This window comes from Hemiscyllium ocellatum (assembly GCF_020745735.1).
Source record: "Hemiscyllium ocellatum isolate sHemOce1 chromosome 27 unlocalized genomic scaffold, sHemOce1.pat.X.cur. SUPER_27_unloc_2, whole genome shotgun sequence".
NCBI classification, from domain to species: domain Eukaryota; kingdom Metazoa; phylum Chordata; class Chondrichthyes; order Orectolobiformes; family Hemiscylliidae; genus Hemiscyllium; species Hemiscyllium ocellatum.
Window position 1 is genome coordinate 1,320,441 of NW_026867487.1, and position 21,199 is coordinate 1,341,639.

The following is a 21,199-nucleotide window of genomic DNA, read 5'->3' on the forward strand; positions in this document are numbered from 1 at the left end:
TTACCGTTTCCACTCCGGTGAAGGGGCAGGACAGGTGCCCATTGTGATGTCACTTAAAGCCACATTGACAGACCTGCATCGCTGGCACAATCAGACTTACAAATCAATATTTAATGAGATTCAACATTGTGTTGGATGGCACAATCACTTGATATCGTTTATTTGCTGGCTGGGAGTCACGTTAACTCAAAAGCTGAGGGTCAGGATTCTGGGAAATGAACATGAATGGGGTTGACAGGGCGACAAAGCCACACGGATTGATGGAACAACTTAGATCCGAATGTGCCAGTTCTGCGATGAATCAAATGAATGTTCATCATTCAATAATCTGAGTTCGTATTGTGTGAAAGTTTTTCTGATTCAATGCTTTTCTTTTCAGACCACATCATTCCGAGGTTGGTCCAAGGAAGTTCCCAATGTTTCGGCAGACTGGAGGTCCTGTTTGGTGACACCTGGAAAACAATGTGTGGTCTTGACTGGGATTTGAAAAACGCCAATGTGGTCTGTGCGCAGCTTCATTGTGGAGTGGCCGTGTCTCTTTCGAGCTCTGCTCATTCTGGAGGCAGTACTGTGCTGATGGGTTCTGAGGTGTTTAAATGTACGGGCAATGAGACTCAGCTGAAAATGTGCCCTCGGTCTTCAGACACTCACCAGGATTGCAGTGGACACAACAATGTCACTCTGATATGTTCTGGTGAGTATGGATGTAATGGGAAAAAATATTTGTATTTGTTAAAGTGGTGACGCTGGCTTTGGCGGCATTGCTCTAAAAGTGTCAAATCTAAACTAATCCTCCTGGCTTCCCATACTGCCATGCATGAATTGTAATGTGGTAAAATAGACACACAAGTATTGGGAATTAAGATGCTTCGAAATCTTTATAATTGTATTGATGATATTTATGCGAGTTTTCAAACTGTCTGCACCCACCATATTTTATTGTTTTAAATGTCTAAAAGTCGATCATTGACGATAACATTAAGCAGTGGTCAATGTAGATATATACAATGAATATCAAACAATTAGATTTCTGACAAGCCAATAGAATTCCTTGAGGACTCCCTGCCCCGCAAAGATTTTTGGACTACTTTTTTTAATTCAAACTGAAATAAGTGTACATCAATCTTTGAAACAATTACACCAGCAAGAATTTGTGGCTCACAATGATTTACCGTCTGAAATCTATCAGCTTGATCATATAGTTAATCATCTTATTCTGGATTTGTTAGGATAGCTGATTCCCTGATCTTTGACGTTTGTTTGAGTTTATCTTGCCTTCATACCATTGTGGGTTTGACAATAGTGTCTATACTCTCACTGTCTGATTTACTGTCATTCCAATGTGCATGAAACTTTTCCCCGCAAACCTTAACGTTTTTGCCCAATAGTTTTCTGAGGACCAGCTAACGGGAGCAATTTTTTTAACCTGCCTTCTTCCAGTAGTCATGTTCTCGTATACCTGCATTCGTTACAGCTCCTTTAATTCAAGACCATTTCCGAGCTTTCCAATATATTCGTGTCAAAAAGTAGAAGCGTGTTCATACATGTATTTGAATATTGCTCGCCTTCACCTCCTCAAGGACCATGCCACCCTTTGTGAATTATGTGTTGCACATGCTGGAATACAATGCTTTTCTATCGTTTCAAAGACAACTGGATAACAATCACCATAACGTCTCCAAATCACTCCATTTGCAAACTTAAATTTAAGTTGCATTCCTAGCTACCCAGCCACATATCCTGTCAAATTCACGTGTCACAGCTCATGAAGCACTCAGCCCTTCTGTTTAACTGCATTTCATCAATAAGTGAATAATGAAAAGGTGACATGTCCATGTTTCACGTCATCTTCCAAGTTGCCAAAACATACCCCCTTACAAATTTTGCAATCAGATTTATCTGCCACTTGTCTGTGCACTGTATGCCCTTCTAAAGTTGGTATCTGCCATAATTAGTCGTTTTCAACTTCTCGATATCGGGCGCTATGAGCTCATTTTTAAATGTCACACTGTTTCTTAATGGAAACTTGCAAAAAACACAAACCCGCAGCATCTAATTGCGTTCCATACTATGCCACATGACTCTTAATAATCTCTCCTTTCTGATATTCAATTGGCAAATTGAGTTATTTAACTTTCACGCATTTAGTTTAATGGTTGAAGTGTTAAACATACACATGAAACAGAGGAGAGCACAAGATTAGGGAAAGAAGATGAGTGGAGTCTGAGCTAAGATGAAAGAAGATCGATTGGCCTGGACTGCAGCATCCCTGAGTGGGATCGGTTAGCTCAGTTGTCCGAATAGCTGGGTTGTGATGCACGACAATACCAAAAGCGTTATTCCATTACCCCCACAATCTGAAATTGCCATGGAGCTCCTAATCTTCGCAGCTCTCTACTCACTGGACGAATGGAGACCATCAGGTTAAATGACCACCAGTCATCTTTCTCTAAGGGGAGAGCAGCCATCAAGTCAAACCCGATCAGGGAGCATCGGAACAGTCACAAGTCTCTAGGCAGAAACTGCATGCATTATTAATATTTTTAAAAGACGTTGGCATGTAAATAGGAGTAGGAATTGATTGAAAGAGAAAAGACATGCTTTCTGTCAGAGGTGTTGTTACTGAGCAAAGTTCTCACATTTCAAAAATCTATAATCCACCTTCTTTTGTCACAAGAGTTTGGGACATTCAATCTCCCTTTCAAATAGCGACTGTCAATTTTTATTTTTCTCAGAATGCTTTTTTTTTGTAATTCCCTTCAAAAGAGTTTGTGCAGAATGGGATTCTCATTTTCATCAAGAGGCAACTATAGATTATCGATGTTTGATCAATTTGAGCTTTATGGATGAAGACAGGAGGGCCAGAGAGTGAAATGAAGCAGGGAAAACGCCCTCTCAGCTAAGACCTAATTCAATGTTCTTTTTTGAAGATGTAAATGCATACTCATGCTCCTGACTGCCTAACTAAAAGGAGAATAACACTTCTGCAGATAATGTAATTGCCGGGGAGAATAACCAAAAACATTCTTAGTTAAATGGGGACCGGGAGTTTGACATTATGCTGCAGAACTCAGTGTTAACATTTTTAAAAATCACTAAATGGGAACAATGGAGGAAATACGGAAATCCATTTTCTGATGCAGCTCGAGTGTTCGAGGAAGGTTGTTGGGAATTCATTTCCCATTTGGTGAGGCTTACATTGGGAATTTCTGTCTTTCGATACCTGCATTTTGTTTTTGATGGGAATAGATGATTGAAAGCATCATCATTAAACTACCAGCAAATCGTTATAGGTACGCCTGTCCAAGTCTAATAACTTGTACTAAAACGTGTGAACAAGGGGATAGTTTTTTTTTAATTTGGCCAGAGTGGGCAAACCAAAAATTAAAGCACTCAGTTTCCAGTTAAGCTACGTTGAGGGAATTCTTTTTGGTAGAAATATTCAAACATCTTGTCATTAGATCAGGAGTTCACAACCTCAGAACATTCATGACAATACCAGTGAGGTTGTCAGAATTGAGGAAAATCATCACAAACCTGGCCTGTGCCAATGTCTAATCAATTCGGAATGACGGAGAGAGATTAGGCAGGAAGCATTTCATTTCACTTTTTCGGGGCTCCCATCAGTCCGCTTCCCCAAAATCCATCATGACGTCTTGATAATTCACTTCATTTCATCCTTGACCCATATCTCTCTCAAATGTTCGGAAAAGAAATGAGCTGGCAAAGATGAACTGTCTGTCAAGCTATCAGATAAGCCATGGTTAAATCCGTTTTTTTGAATGGTATATTTACTTTTGATTGTCAATTCTTGAATATTTCAATTCAAGTTAACCGTTGTTCTAAATACATTTCGTGTTGCAGATGAAAATTGGTGGCCAAGACTGGTGAATGGGGGAAGCCGCTGTGATGGCCGAGTTGAGGTTTACTACAATGGAAGCTGGGGCAGAGTGCAGGACACCCTCTGGGATCTGAATGATTCCCACGTGGTTTGCAGACAGCTGGGATGCGGTCATGCCTTAGAAACTTATAAGTCTTCACTGTACGAGGAAAGTGATGGCCGTCTGTGGTTGCATGATATCCAGTGTCATGGACAGGAATCTCAGCTCCGGGATTGTAGGATCACAGGTCCATTGAATTCATCTGTCACCAACAGCAGTGGCGTAGTCATCCTCTGTTCAGGTAAGAAGACGCTACACAGGAACACTTGCTCAGAACTATCAAAACAAATGTCTGTCTCCTGAGAATGTGTATCACACGTTCTTCAGTATTAGTCCAGGTGAAAGCAGGCATGTGCCAGATGAATGTGTGTGAAGAACTGAAACTTTGTTTTTGGAAAATTCAAGTTGCAAAGACTTTATGAGTCAAAAGTAAAACTGACACATGAGAGAGTTATCAGTAGGGGCAGAGTTTCGAATTAAGATGACAACTGTGTGTTTGGAAGACCTAGATTTCTGTCAATAGAGGTTTTAATTAGTCGGAGGTTTTTTCTAAATCTTTGCAGTACTGGGAAGACAAAAAGAACAGAATGAATTTATTAGATTACTCACTCGAAAACGGATTGATTTATAAAACACTTGTTTTGAGATGATTGGCATGTGAAATAGTGACACTGATATCATATGAGATGTAGTGCTTCAATAATGGATGTGAATTTAGAGGCTGGTGCGGAAACTCTGAAGACTTGATACTTGGAAATGAATGTTGAAATATCGAGGCATTGATGGCCACATGACTGATTTAGATGAACATCAGCAGTGATGGAAAATGAAAATGAATGCAATTCAGAAAGAAATGTTTGGGTTGAGATCAAATTTCTGAAGAATGCTGAATGGATGGCTGGACAGGAAACTACCGAAATGTTCAAATGGTTTCAGAGTGAATGTTGGAGGGTTGATCATAAATTCCTAAATTAACCTTGAATTAGGTCTCTGCTAAATACTGAGAAGAGAAGAGTTCGTTTACAGGAGGAAATAGATGGATAGTCGGAAAGGCTAGCCAGTGGTAGATGGAATTTAATTTACATAAGTATAACGACACACACTTGGGCATGACAAGCAAAGGAAGGTACTCTTTGATGAATTGTGGAACATTGGAAAGCAGCGAACATCAGAGGGAACTTGATGGGTATGTCAAATACATCCTTTCAGTAGAGGGACAGTTAGTTAAAGTGTTCAAGACGGAATATGGAATACTTACCTTTATTGTCCAATACATTATGTATAAGATCGGGGAAGTCACACTGAAGGTATATTAAACTTCATTTTGGTCAAAGACAGATTAGTGAACGTGACTTTGGAATCCACAATATTGGAGCAGCGCCGCCGCACTGGCGAGGAGTCTTTCCAATATCTTCCTTGGGCTGACATTTCGAAATTATGGGGATTTTGGACTGTTTGTGTTTGTTTACCTTGGGGCAGAGGAGACGAAGCATTCGAGTTTGACTGTGAGGAATAAAATTATGACAACCATCGATAGGATAGAAAACAAAGAACATTGTCTATTCAGCATTTCATATGTGTGGTATTGCGAGTCAGGCTTCAAGTAGGTTAATGTGAAGTTGCGGACACCTTCTTTGGTTTCCATCAAGACCATTTCCAGCTTGGTATCCATGCAAACTGTCGGAAGCTGAATCTATTTGCACCATTGTGAAATATGTAAAATTCATCCGAAATTCAACTGATGTGAAGGTGGGATCCCCATCCTGTTACCTGGGCGACTTATAGACCTCCTAATGCCTTCCCTCTTGCTACTTGTGGCAAGTTGATCTCATTCAAGTCACATCTTACCTCCGGCTATGTAAGATTACTCCCCTGTTACGTACAAACTGATTTAAATTCCATCCCAGTCAACAAGCCTGACAAATGTGTTCAGTGTTTTCAAATATTTTCCAGTTAATGTGTCCATTGTTACACACCCATCTGCTTAATCAATCGCCTTCACTGTTTCCGTGTCTTAATATCCTGTAGATGGAGAACTCACAGATCTCACTGTGCTTCAGTAAGTCTGGCTTTTGTCCATTTCAAAAGTAATTGTTCCAGTACAAGGCTGGTAGTATTATTTTCCATAAGCAAAGTATCAAAAATTCCTTTCGAAACTTCCCTTCCTTCCTCTCAACCTAATTTTGTTTAATCCTTTTTGGTTAACACTTCACCATGACTTTGGACAACTCAACGGGATTTCGGTTTCGTAGCTCCAATTCAACCGCCCTGCTTTTAAACTTAACCCCTTTAGCAATGAAGTAGAAAATTCCATGTGCCTTCTTAATTACCTGGTGCACTTACAGACTAACATTGTGTGATTCAGGTCACACTGCACAGCGGCGTGCTGCAATTTCTAACCATTCAAGTACGAGCCCTTGTCACTGTTATTCCCACCGAATTGGATGACTTCACATTTACTGACACTGTACTCCATTTGACAGAGCTTTTCACACCAACTTGCACTATCTAGGTCCCTGTGCAAAGTTTCACAGCCCTCTGCACGCGTTACTCTGCCACTCAACTTTGTATCACATCCAAACTTTGACACACTACACGTGGTCCCCAGCTCCAAATCATCGATGTAAATTGCAAATACCTGCGGTCCCAACTCTGATCCCTGAGGCACACCACTAGCTACTGATTGCCAACCAGAGTAGCACTCATTTATTCCCACACTTTGATTCTTGTTGGTTAAGCAATCCACTGTCCGTGTTAATGCATTCTCCGAAATGCTTTGCATCTTTGTCTTATGCGGCAGCCTTTTGTGCGGCATTGTAGAATTCCTTTTGGAAATCTAAATACAACGCACCTACTGTGTCCCTGTTGTTCACTGTGTCTGTAATGTTTTCAATATTAGTTAGCCCGACTACCATTCATGTTCCAATGCTGCGGCTGCCAACGGGATAATTTTCATCTAGTTGCCTTGCTATTTCTTCCTTGAAAATAAACTCAAGCATTCTCCCCTCGACAGAAGTTCAGCAGCCAGTCCATGATTCCCCATCTTCTGTCTCCCTCCCTTTTTAAACAGTGGCGTCACATTTTCTGTTTTCCAATCTGCTGTAACTGCCAGAGCCCATTCAGTTTTGTAAAATTACAATAAATGTATTTGCTATATCCACAATATCGCTTTTAGTATCCTGGAATGCACTCCATCAGGGCCAGGTGACTTCTGTACCTTGAACTTCTTTAGCTTGCCCAACACTACCTATAACGTAGTATGGATTGTTTCCTAACTTATTGCCTAACTTCGAATCTTTCTCATTCACTGGCATGTTATTTGTGTCATCCACGTTGAAAACTGAGACAACATACCAATTCAATGCCTCAGCCATTTCCTGATATATCCGACAACTAAAAACGCCTTCTCATCCCTTAAAGTACCAATGTTCATTTTAGCGACTCGTTTTTCTTTTATGTATTTATAGAAACATTTGCAATCTGTCTTTATATTCCTGATTAATTTTTGTCTCATCCAAATGTTGCTTAATTTATAGCCCTTTTGTGGCTTTCTATTAATCTTTAATGCTTTCACAACTTTCTCGTTTCCAGTTGACCTTGCTCACTTTGTATGCCTTCTCTTCCAATTGGATACTCTCCCGGATTTCCTTAGAGACACATGGGTGATTAACCCCTTTCCCACAGTCCTTCCTTTTCATTGATGAGTATTTTGAAGGATTGCTCTGAAATTCCTCCACTGCTCATCAACTGTTGCAGCCATATTGACTTTGCTTCAGTCTACTTGCACTAACTCCTCCATCACTCTCATGCATTCTGCCTTGTATAAGCATTTCATGTATCAATATACTATGCTGGATTGAATGAAGAAGGGTGTGGATTTTGAAAGTATAAAATTCTGTTTTATTATTTAACAGAACAGATCCAGTTAAGGCTGTCAGATGGTGGAAGCCCTTGTGCAGGTCGAGTGGAGATTTACTACAATGGGACATGGGGATCGGTTTGTGACAACTCCTGGGATATGATAGACGCTGAAGTGGTTTGCAAACAACTGGGCTGTGGACACGTCATGGATATGTCACTTGCTTCCTCGTATGAACCGGGCTCAGGCCCAGTTTGGTTGAAAGATGTGAAGTGTTCTGGAAATGAATCATTTCTCTGGGAATGTCCTTCAGCACCATTGGGTCACCAAGACGATTGTTCTCATAAAGAGGATGTGAGAATGATGTGCTCTGGTAAGGCCACGCTATATTGTTATTCACCTTTTTTTATGTGAGACGTTATTGCCTGTTGTATTGGGAATTAGGGAGTATGTGCAGCAAAGGCAGCAACTGAACTTAGTGGTGCATGTGTCTCAGTGTTTCGCACAGCTGACACACAGCCCTGGGGATTTAGTTTTGATTCCGGCCTCGGGCAACTGTGTGCAGTTGTACATTGTCCCCATGTCTGCATGAGTTTCCTTCAGGTGCTCCGGTTTCCTCCCACAATCCAAAGATGTACAGGTGAGGTGAATTGGCCGTGCTAAATTGCCCAGTGTTCTGGGATGTGTCGGTTATGTGCATTGATTCAGGGTAAATGTAAGATACTAATTGGCCGAATCAGTCTGGGACCTCTCCTTTTTGGAGATTTAGTATTGACTTATAGGGCCAACGGGCCTGTTTCCACACTGTCGGGATTATATTGAACATAATACTCAGCTGCAACAAAGTGTCTTTCCACGGGTTCAGTAGTTAGCACCACTGCCTCACAGCGCAAGGGACCTGGGTTTGATTCCAGAATTATGTATTCAGGTAAGGCCACTCTCTGTATTGATCTTTTTTCATTTTTTTGATGTGAGATTTCATGGACTGCTGTCGAAGGAATTAGGGAGTATCTGCGGCAAAGACATCAACTGAGCACAGTGGTACATGTGGTTCAGTGGTTCACAATGCTGCCTCATAGCATTAGGGATTCGCGTTCGATTCCAGTCTCAGGCGACTGTCTGTGTGGAGTTTGCACATTTTCTTTGTGTCTGCGTGGGTTTACTAGGGCTGCTCCGGTTTAGTCCCACAATGCAAAGATGTGCAGGACAGATGGTTTCGTCAAACGAAATTATTCATCGTGTCCGGTGTGTTCGTCAGTGTTTAATAAGGGGTCTAAGAATGGGTTTGGGTGGGTGACTCTTCAAAGGGTTGGTGTGGACTTGTTGAGTCGAAGCGCTTGTTTTCATATTCTAGTGAATCTAATCTGGACTATATTCCTATATCAAGTGCATGCCAATCTCTGCGTTCAAGGCATCATTAATGGTCCATTGTCAATATTCTGGGTGAAGTGAATATTCTGCAAAATGTTTCAAAGGTTGTGTTCAGAAGCAACTGTTATTTATGTTATCTAGTTTGGTACACAGCCATTAGGATTGTGATTCCTGTCTGTGTATCCCTTGATCGCTCTGTGGCTCTCTATCAGATTGACTTTTAGTTTGCAATGCGTGTATGTTCTTTTTACAATTTCTTCCAGATTTCCCTATATTAGACTAAACTGAGTTAAAATTTTATCACTCTGGGTAATCATGTTGGCCACTTATTTTGATATACTTGCTTTGTGCGTGATCTTTTGAACTCTAAATGTACTTTCTAATTTATTGTAAATTGGGATGTTTGAAATTGCCTTGGGATTACCAAATCCAAATTGTTTACCTCAACATTTAACAGGCATGATATCAGCCCGAGTTCAAGCGGATCACCACTTCCATTCTTTGGCAAATCTGACAATCTGCTTTGACCTCAAATTTTCTGTTTGCTGTCAGTTTCGTCTGGCTACAACCTTAGAAACTGTATCCTTCGAAGATTTTAGTAGCACATTGTCGGATGCCTTTTTAAATCCCATGAATGTTGCATCTTCTGATCTGCTTCTACTTTAGATGTCTTTGAATTCTTCCAAACGTTTAGTAAGGAATTTCATGTACCTTATTGATTAACTTGACCAGAGTTGAATGTCAGAGGAGAGTCATAGATATGTATGGAAGACATCAACAATCTAATAATCTGGCTATCTGTTATTATATGTACAGAGCACAAGTTGATGCGTCTGGTGAATGGAGGGCGACCTTGTGAGGGAAGAGTGGAGGTGTTCTACAATGGGACCTGGGGAACATTGTGCTCCAAAAGTCTCGAGTTCCAAGATGCTGAAGTAATCTGTAAACAGTTGCGCTGTGGTTCGATCCTGTTCATTAAATTTTACGCTCACTTATTCGGAGCAGGGACGGGACCTATTTGGCTTGATGGGATTGATTGTCCAACACATGAGTCAACCCTTTGGCAATGTCAGAGAAATCCATGGGGTCAAAACAACTGTGACCACAGTGAAGATGCAGGTGTCCTTTGTTCAGGTAACAAGACAAATCTTCTCATTTTTCATGTGTCATTTCAAACACTGATTACTGACAGAATCAGCATCTTTCTCTACTTTTCAGGGAGCAATGTGACAAAGGTGCACCCTTTCGGTTCACATTCCTGCCGTCAACAATCAGGTGCGTCATCATCACGAATGTTCCAACTCTCAAAACGATATTTTCGCTTTGCAATACATTCAATAACAATCACTTCTGTGCCACAGATCGGCAAAACAGCGTGCGCCTGGATGGAGGAAGAAGCAACTGTTCTGGGAGAGTGGAGATCATGTGTGATACACGCTGGGGCTCGGTGTGTGGCGATTCCTGGGATATAACTGATGCCAATGTTGTCTGCAGACAGTTGGGATGCGGCTTCGCTCTGTCGGCCCGAGGAAGGCACACTGTCCCCCAGGGTAACGATGTGATTTGGCAGAATGATGTGAAGTGTAAGGGAGGTGAATCCTCTCTGTCTGACTGTCTCTCCCCAACACTAGCTCAAAGGCACTGCAATTACAAGGAAATTGCCACTGTGATCTGTTCTGGTAAGGAAGATGCTGACTAGCGCCGACCGGTTATCATTATTGTGGCAACTCAGTGCCGCCATTTGTCTTCCTGAAGTCAATTTCACCTTCATGAATATTTGTACAATCTCTCCCTCAGAATCCGATTTGTTGCAGACTTCCCCTTCAACACAACCTGGAGGTATTTATGATTGAAACTATTATTAATGTTTCCGTTACCGTTACGTTTCTGATGAGTGACCTTGATGCGTTTGGCACTTGCACGACTTTGAAGCTAATGTCAGTGTTTTCTTATTAATGGATTTTTTCGCAATCACACAAGGCAGCTCTTAACTAAGATAAATCTCTTTGACATCTCCTCCTTAAGGGCTGGAGATACCTATTGTCGTCTGCATAACCTTGGGAGTCATGCTAATCTGTGAGGTGCTCGTATTACTGGTGGTAATGCAGAGAAAATTACAAATGAAAGGTAAGCCTCACAAGTGAGCTAATACTGATCTATTTCTGTCGTTCCATATGGTTTTGGATCTTTACATTGTCATTCCACAATTCCAGCACTTGGCCTTGATCTTGATGATTATGAGGCTTTTTTTTAATATGTTCCTTTAGAGGTTTTACCTACTAAAACGCTCCTTTTACATTGATAACAAAGGCAAAATATTTAAATACTGCACGTAGAACTTAAAATCAAATCAAAATAGCATTGAATATTCATCAAGGCACGAAATACCTGCAAGGAGTAACAGAATTAAACTTTTACATGAACTTGTCCCCTACCATTATGAATGAGAAATACCAGAACGCAACATCAATGAAATTATTCAGTGCATTTCCCAGTCAGCCAGCAATTCGGATTTTTTGTCTAACCAGAAGACACCTGTGCACTCTTTATGCTAATTTCAAAGCATGTCTTTGGGACATTTATGCCATTAGGTGGCAATGATGGCCAATACGAATTATATAATGCATCAGCTTATGGATATTAAAATTGCATTAAGCGTAGTTTACACGTATTAGTACAAAAAAGTACAATTATTTTATGATTATCAGTTCCTTAAAGTTCTCCTGAATTTATATGTCTCCTGATTTGCGTTCAACTAATATTAACAACGATATAGTTGTCCAGTTTCTACGACCATTTTGTAAAAAGTAGTTTTTTCAAAGCATTGTGTTTGAAGGACGGCTATCTTGAACATTCACTTGTGACCCCTTTGTGTTCTTCAAAGTTTTGTTTGTCCAAAAAAGTAACAAAAAAACTTATTTCCTTGTCCATTGCATGAACTAGTTTCAACTTCGACACTACGCATGTTTTTCTCACATGTGCCATAATGAGCTAGGATTTTCTTCTTTCAACATTGTCTGTGGAATTGCTAATTCTTCATTGGAACCAAATTGACCACAGACATGCCAACAAACAAAATTCCACTTTCTATCTTTAAAATATTAATTTTCGTATGCTGATCAGACATGCAAATGCATCATAGCCTGTTCACCTGGTTTTCCAAATCGATGATGCCCTCCCTAATCGGTCAATGTTGCGCTTAGATTCTCTTTTCCTGGATTTCATAAACAACCAGTAATTCGCACTAACGTTGCTTCACAAATAACCACACATTGCTGCAGATGTTTAGCGACAAATGTTGACCAGTCAATCCTTCCTTCAACAGAACCTCACACTGTTGGCAGGGGCTCAAGTCTTGGTGTGTACCAAGGAATTTATGAAGAAATTGAGAACATTCCCAACGGCAAGAGAATGGATCAGAAACATGGAGCAGGTATATATTTCCAAACTCATAGTAAACCATTCAAGGAGACGCAGAAACTCCCTTCAATTTGCAGTTGTCAATGATCAGTGAAATGGATGAACATGATTAGTTATAAAATCACTATCTTTGTGCTAAGGCAGCTATCACAGTGAGTGGGGCGGGGTGGGGTGGTGGGATGTCTCTCTCTCTCTGTTTATAGAGCATAGAATAGAAACATACAGCACAAAACAGGCCCTTCAGCCCACGATGTTGCGCCGAGGAAAGTAAGAGGAATATTTACTGCATGATAATTGTTGTTGACCTTAATTTCTGAAAGGCTATTTCTGATATTTATTGGTAAATATGTGCCGAATGGCACATCCCAAATCCACCCTGGTTCCTCACTGACTCCATCAGATATCTGAAACTGCGAATAATCTATCCACTCTCCGATTGCTTGCACAATAATAAAATTGTAGTAATTACTATCGGTTACAGAATAATTCATATTGGAACCAAAATTGAGCAATTAATAAACAAATAAATATTAAAAACTAGAGAGGAAATTACAGTTAATTTATTCAAGAAATGTGCATGATGTTACAGTTTTAAGAACGATTACAGACGATTCAGACAAAAAGTAGTTGCTTGGGAGACTGAAGGCAAATGATTCTCTTGTTCATATGTTCCGATCTAATGGCAGATATCGAGAATTAAGTCGTAAAACGTGCTTTTTGTGAAAATGTTTGCACGATTTGAGGACCAAGATTTGTTTCTCATTTCTGATTACAGTTGTAATGCATTTGAGTAAATTGAATGCTTTTCTAGTGTATCTTGTAATTGAAAATATTTCAGTTATTGCTACAGAGAAGATGAAAGGATTATGTTTTCTACTTCGATGCTCCAGTTAAGATGATAAACCATAGCACCGTAGAGTATTAGGCAAAGAGATGCAGGAACAGAATTAGGCCATTCGGCTCCTAGAGTCTGCTCTGCTTTTTGATCATGGCTGGCATGTTCTCAATCTCTTTCTCTTGCCTCCCCCCGGGAACCTTTTAATCTCTCACTCATCACGAACCTCTGTATCACTGTGTTAGTTGGCAATCATAGCCATCTGAGGGGAAACGTTCTACACATTCAGCACCAATGGTATGAAGTAATTTCGCCTGATCAAAAATCTAATGGGTCGTGCCTTCACGCTGACATTAAACGCCACAGTAACTCTCCATTTCTGTTTTCAGTAATTACTACTTCCGTTGATTCACTTAATCACATCGAATACTACACCAGCCATGGCTTGCATGACAGTCATCCAGGATCAGAAAATCCTGAGGTGAACGCCAACAGTATTTCGGGTGTGTATGAGTTCGTTTTCAGTCAGTTCACTTTTGTCCATCACTCTCTCTCTCTCTGCCATTCGAACATAAAGCTGTCAATGTTCAGAAGACTGAGAATGAAAGTGCCACGTTTGGTGCTACATGAGTAATGTTAATTTCAAAGAATGTTGCTGGTTTGGAGTAATAGAGGCATGGTCCATTGAGCCCACGCCTGTAAAAATCAATGACCTAACTATTCCAACTCCATTTACCCGCACGTTTTCCATTGTCTTTTGTGGCCTTCAAGCGCAAATCTACCACTGAATACTGCTTAAATGTTATGAGGATCTTTTGATTCTAACACTCTGACTGTCAGTGAGTCCCAGATTCCCAACAGCTTCCAGGTGAACACACTTTTCCACAAATCAACTTTCATTCTTCCTCTCACTCCCGAGAAATCCATATCCCTGGTCTTTGATCTGGCCTTCTCAAGAGAAGATTACCTTCCTGTCTACACTAATTGCGTCCTTCGTAATTCCTTGCAGCTCAATCCTATCTGCCTCTCAGTGGCCTCGGCTGGATTGAAACAAATAGGAATGGAGGGACATTCAGTCCCTGACACCTGTCCTGACATTCATGGAGATCATGGCTGGCTGTTGTGTGTTCTAAACACAGATACCTGCCTTTGTCGCAAATACCTTATGGACTTTATTGAACAAAAAAAATACAATCTATCGCATATTTAAAACTGACACTTTATCTGTGATAAGCTGTTTTCAGAGAAAGCCTTTCTTCTTCCATGATGCCTTTTGAGTTGCCTCTTGATCAATAATACAATAAGCCCCTGAAACCTGGAATGTCCAAAAATTGGAGGTAATTCATCCTTCACTATAAGGTTTTGAAATTTTTCCTACCTTGTCAGTTCCACTTAGCTTTCTAATTTAGAGATAAAGCAGACCTAATTTGCTGTTGATCTCTGCACCTGATTCCTATGTTGAACTCCTCTGACAAAAAAACGAACTTTGAATTCCACGTTGCAGCATTAATGCTGCATTCTGGCACGAATCTTCTTTTCTCACTCTTGGTGTGTGTTAAAATTCCGATCGGAGATAATCATTTGTTTTCTTCCAAGATCGAATTCATGGCAGTTACGATGACATTGAAACTGAATCTCAGGATGGCCAGTCACAATTGGACAGTGATCCTGATGAACCTCTCGCACTGGCAAATACTGACAATGGTTTTTGTCCGCTCAGTAAGTTGAATTACAGTCACTCACATCACAACCACCACTTTGTGCGTCCACACTGTCTTCATTCCCTTTCCATTCTATGAGTGATATTGCATTTCCTGAAAACTGAAGAACAATATTCAAAACTATCAATGTCTTGTCCCCAGAAACTGTTACTGAGAAAGTGTGGTATTCCTGGACACGATCTTAATTTCAGTACAAATGAAATACTTTGATTTTGGTCAGACACTGCCTTTTGTCAGCTCTTTTCATAGCTCTATTTTCAGCCACTGTGAGATTGACAGTCCATGAAACTCCGGTGTATAATGAGTCATGTACTGGCTGATTGTAAAATATAGTACTTGGGGGTTTAGGTGGTCCGTGTTTGAAATGGTGTAGTTCTTGTTGCTCACTGGGAAGACAGAGCCAATGGATTTTATTTGTAAAATGTGATCATTCTGTGTAACCGGTCTCAAATCAATTGGCGACGATGAATGAGCTTTTCCAGTTTCAATATTATACCTGTCTGTAGTTCATGGGTGTCATTGTACTAAAAAACAGACGACATCATCAGCTGCTCAGCCATTTCCAACAGGCCACTGAATCAAACTTACTCCAATATTCCTAATCTCTCCAGTGACCAACTTGAACCATTCGCTAGTTCATCCACCAGCCCACACTGAGGTTGTTTTTCGTTGATTTACCTATCGAGAGATCTGTCCTTTAACATGTCGGATTGATCACTCTGCCAACCAAGCGACTGCATCTCATCGGATTCCTTTCCCACTTTAACGTCACTTCCTGCTAATCTCTCCCAAATGTGAAACATAGCATTACATATTCGATTTTTTTCCAATTATTGTTCCAATTGCTACAATATTTAAATATATCTAAGCAATGCCACAAGTGATTGTGAAAATTATGAACAAACCTTGATCATCATTATCAACCTGATGAAAGGGTCAATAACTAGTTTGACATAATTTAAAAGAGAATGTCAGGAGGTTTAGAAGTAATTTGAGGAAACTAATCACCTCCTCGAGGGTGGTGGGTTACTGGAATGCACTGTCTCTGTGTTAGGTAAGACGGGATACCTCAAAACATTTAAAACTTGCCTGAGCACTGGCAGTATTATAACATTGAAGGACATGGGTCTACTGCAGGAACTTGAGACTAATATCAGAAGTAGCAGATTTTTGACTGTGCATACTCCATGGGCCGAAGGGACTCTTCTGTGCTTTATGATTGTATGCTTCTATGATACATTCTTTGACAAGGCCACACCATCCTCCTGAACACAATCAGCATTGTCCAGTTTCCGGGACAGCTGTGAGGGGTGCCAATTCTTACTTGAATCATCTCAGCCCCAGGTGGGCCTTGCAGCGTTTACCCTGATGCCCTTTCAGGAAATTGATCTTTTGTCTGCGGATTGCTCACGTACCAAACGGGCATTCAGTGTTACCATATACTGAAAGTGTGATGCCAAATTTTGCAGCAGATGGATCAAACTAATAAGAGCCACCTTGACATTTTAGCTCTAATATTTCTGATGCAGAGGAGGTAATGGAATAATCTAGCTTTGCGCAAAATTGTGAAATTTATTGGGCATTATGAAATGTTGCAAATCATCACAGAGTGCGCGGCATCATTGACTCTGGAGTTATAGTCATAAAACCAGACCCTCAGGTCCTGCACAGAACCAGACCCTCTGGACCAACTCGTCAATGAGGACCAGAAACCAACCTAATCTGATCCCGTTTGCCAACATTTGGCCCATATTTCTGTGAATCGAGAAGGTGGTGTTGGAAAAGCTCAGCAATTCAGGCAGCATGTGAGGAGCAGGAAAATCGACGTTTTGGGCAAAAGTCCTTCATCAGGAATGAGGTCTCATTCCTGATGAAGGGCTCTTCTCCAAAACGTCAGTTCTACTGCTCCTCGCATGCTGCCTGACCTCCTGTGCTTTTCTAACACCACATTCTCGATTCTGATCTCCAGCATCTGCCGTCTTCACTTTCTCCATATCCCTCTAAACTCTTCCTATTCATATACTCAACCAGATGCCTTTTGAATGCTGTAATTGTAACATACTCCACCACTTCCTCTGGCATCTTATTCCATCTAAGCACAAGCCACTGCGTAAAAAATTTGCCCTTTCGGTCCCTTTCATACCTTTCCCCTGGTTTTTTGTAATGGGCACTTTCCAACTAGTGAGGAAATGTTATCTAGTCACAGCGATCATTGAAATTGTTTTGCCAGAGCGAAAGGAACAAACGATTTTTCTTAATGTTGCACTTTTCATCACCACCTGGTGTGCAAAATCACTCATGGCCAGTGATGTACGTTTAGAAATGTCCTCTCTGTTGTAATTTAGGATAAGGTACACCCAGCAGATAACCCCTCACCGATCAGAAGGTGATGATTACTGTAAAATAAGTTCAGTGAGATTGTCAATTGTAGAATAAGTATTGTCCGAGGGATAATTGCTTCCCATTTCTCTGCTACAGTTCGAGGTACATTTCAGGCTGTCCTTTACAACCAACCGAGTGCGCAGATGCAGAGACCCATCACTGCCCCCTTTGCAATATGGCCTTTAATGTTTTTGAGGCAGACATTATCATTTTCGCCAAACCTTGGAGTGAAACGTTTCACTGGGGATTCACAGTTTTCAGGCTGTAAGGCGAGTCACAGGTGACATGTCTTCAAGTGGACTGAAACTACTTTCTTTACCATTTCAGATAAATAATAAAGTATACTTCAACATGGGGCGTCCTGAGGCAGATAATATTGGGAGAAATTATCTACTATCATGAACCAAACGCTGAACGTTTTTCTCAGTATCTGCTGTAATTGATTCTAATTCGTCATCATGTGCTTTGTCTTGAAATGCCTTCATTAATATTCTTTCCTTTTGATCATGTGTGTTGTTAAATGGGAAGCAGACAGAGTGTATCAAGACTTTTTTGTCTAATTAATCCCATGTTTCATTTCTCTTCATGGATCAATTGACTCTCTGTTAAGGGCGACGTCCCTATCATTTATGAATGAGGTTTTTCTCTTCGGAATTCCATGTGTAATTGCTTTGCTTTTTCATGCACTTGATGTACAACGTAAGTTGCATTTCATCAATAAAAATGCGGTGATTACATATATGGGTTGGGATCATGTGTCACTTTGTTGATGTCAGTGCCATAGTTTCAGTGAGTGAGTGGTTGTGCGTGTAATCTGTGAGTGTGTAACCGTGTCATGGGTGCTAGTACAATTTTGTGTGAGTATTTAGGAAGCCGGAATGCAGGACAGAACTGTACAATCGACTGTGAAATCTTAGTGGCATGAATATACAGAGGGATCTGGGCATAGAGGCACACAGCTTCTGAAAGTGGCAACACAGTGGTCAGGTGATCAAGAAGGTGGTTGGCATGCTTACCCTCACCAGTCAGGGCACAGATAATGATTGTTTAAAGTCAGATTGCTTGCTATCGAAGTTTAGGTAGACCACGTTTGGAATATTGTGTTCACGTGTGGAGGCTACATGGTCAAAGGGATGTGGAAGCTTTGGAGAGGCTACAGAAAGTGTTCACCAGAATGTGGCCTGGTTTGGAGGGTATTAGTTACCAGGAGAGGTTTGACAGATATTGTTTTCACTTGAACATCAGAGGCGGGTGGGTGTCCTAACAGAACTTCAGAAAGTGGTGAGAGGCAGGGATAAAGTGTCCAGAGACTTTTTCTACCCGGGTGGAAATGTCAATTGGGGTGAGGGTGTGGTAATAGGTTTAAGGTAAAAGAGGGACAGGTGAAAGGAGATGTGAGAGTCAGCTTTTGTTTCACACAGAATGTGGTAAATGCCTGCAACGTGTTGCCAGAGAGGTGTAGGAGTCGGATACAATAGAATAAGAGCAATCTTCACAGATACACGAACAGACATGGACTGCAGAGATACCGACAACATAGAAAGAAAAGGTATTCAGGTTAGACATGCATCATGTGTCAGGACAGTCTTAGTGGCACCAAGGACCTGTATTACTGTTTGACTGTTCTTTGTTCTCTGATCCGTTGGTTATGGGATCCTTAACTCCGCAGCCCGTACTATTTGTCATGTAAATAATTCTGCTTGGTTGCTTCAAATTTTTGGCCCTTCATTGTTTGTGCACACTCCCATTTTGCATAAAAGAGAACACAAGAACACCCAGAATCTCACCGTTCTGAAAATCCAATGTCACCAGCTGAGCAGGATGGTAGCTGTGTGACCCTGCGTAAAGTGTGGCATAAAGTTGGCAAGGTCTCGTAAAGTGTGATGGGGGTGGGTGAGGGTGGGGGGTGGTGCGGCGTTCAATTATTTGGATGGGCCCAAATTTGTGGTGCACGTAAACTTGGGAAGGGGGTTTGGAGAAGCAGAAATTCGGGTGGAAGGAAAGTTTGGAGTCTTATAAACTGTGGGCTAATATTTGAGGGACAGCAATTTGTGGGGTGATAGTTTGAGGGGCAGGCATTGTCAAGGGGGTAAAGAGAGACAGAGGGAAGCAAAGTAAAAGGTACACAGAGTGCCTCAGTCTCTGTGCAGTGGGGTCTCTGTTGTTTTTGGGTGAAACAGTTGAAATGGGGTTAAACACTGCTACCCTCTCTCTCAGTGTATCTCTTATGTTTAAAGTGGTACAATGATGACGGTCAGGTTGATGTGTGTTTCCATATGCATGTCTCTCTGTGTTTTTATGTGTTCATGCCTGTGTGTCTACATGCGTCTACAATGGGTCTCGATTATTTAAAGTGATACAATACCACCCTCTGGTGGCCTCCCCACGCCACTAGTCAAACAGCAGATTCTGTCAGGGCAATCATTTCAGCCTGTGAATCTCTCAGGTTGCACAATTATGTCCTTCTTGAAACAATGTCTTTGTAAACACAGCACAGTTTTGTCCGGGTGACGTTGCCCCTGAGATGTGACTGAGCCAGTTCTGTAGTAGCTCACCACGGATCCCATGTGACTTCATCTTTGTACTGTGTCAGCCTGCCATGAGGGACCTTGACAAAGGCCTTACCAAAGTTCATGCAGATAACACCTACCGCCCTGCATTCATCAGTCATCTTTGCCACTCCCTCAAAACAATCCTTATCTCCTCCAGCATCCTCTCCAATAGTTCTCCATTTACATTAGACAAGATGATAGAAGGATTAGATAGGGTGGACAGTGACAGCCTTTTTCCTTGGATGGTGATGGCTAGCACACGGGGACATAGCTTCAAATTGAGGAGTGATACATATAGGACAGATGTGAGAGGTAGGTTCTTTACTCAGGGGATATTAAGGGCGTGGAATGCCCTGCCTGCAACAGGCGTAGACTCACCAAATTTAAGAGCATTTCAATGGGCATTAGATAAACGTATGAATGATAATGGAATAGTGTAGTTTAGATAGGCATCAGATTGGTTTCACAGGTCGGCGCAACATCGAGTGCCAAAGGGCCGGTACTGCGCTGGAATGTACAGTTGTAAAATAAGGCTCACTTGCCTGTAATGTTCTGGTTTGTCCTTCTTAAAGCAATATTATTAGCTATTTGCCAGTCCTCTCCTTTGACTGAAGCCCCAACGATTTCCTCACCCGCCTCCCTCAGCATTCAGGGATAGATCCCATCATGTCCTGGAGACTTGCTAACCTTAATCCTTTCCAAAACAGACAACACGTCATCCTTTTTTCAGGATTTTCATGCTCTTGAATATCAACATATCCCTGCTTTGAATGACCATCCACCACAGCCTTCTCCTTTGTCAATACTGATGCACAGTGTTCAGAATGGCCCTCACCCAATCTCTTTGGCTTCACACATTGAGTGGACCTGCCTCTTTCCCATCTACCCTCTTGATCCTTACATATGTATACACTCCCTTGGGACTTTCCTTCATCCCGTTTGCCAAAACTATTTCATGGCCCTATTTAGCCCTCCTACTTCCTTGTTTGAGATCTTTTTGATTTTCTGTGTACTTTCCAAGGTCTCTGTCTAGCTTCAGTTTCCCAAACTTTATGTATACTTCCTTTTTTCTGTTTGACTAAACTCGCAATTTCTTTTGTCATCCAAAGTTCTCGGAT

The 21,199-nt window shown here is 41.2% G+C and overlaps 1 protein-coding gene across 1 annotated transcript in view; it reads left to right on the forward strand.

The window, feature by feature from the left end:
• LOC132807651 (deleted in malignant brain tumors 1 protein-like) overlaps window positions 1-13,291 on the forward strand; it is an 83,825-nt gene extending 70,534 nt beyond the window's left edge. The window contains exons 12-18 of the mRNA XM_060821703.1: window positions 380-694; window positions 3,865-4,182; window positions 7,856-8,173; window positions 10,533-10,754; window positions 11,197-11,298; window positions 12,497-12,604; window positions 13,278-13,291. Coding sequence (XP_060677686.1) covers window positions 380-694; window positions 3,865-4,182; window positions 7,856-8,173; window positions 10,533-10,754; window positions 11,197-11,298; window positions 12,497-12,604; window positions 13,278-13,291 — 1,397 coding nt within the window. The remainder of the gene's footprint in view (window positions 1-379; window positions 695-3,864; window positions 4,183-7,855; window positions 8,174-10,532; window positions 10,755-11,196; window positions 11,299-12,496; window positions 12,605-13,277) is intronic.
• Window positions 13,292-21,199: the final 7,908 nt, after the last annotated feature.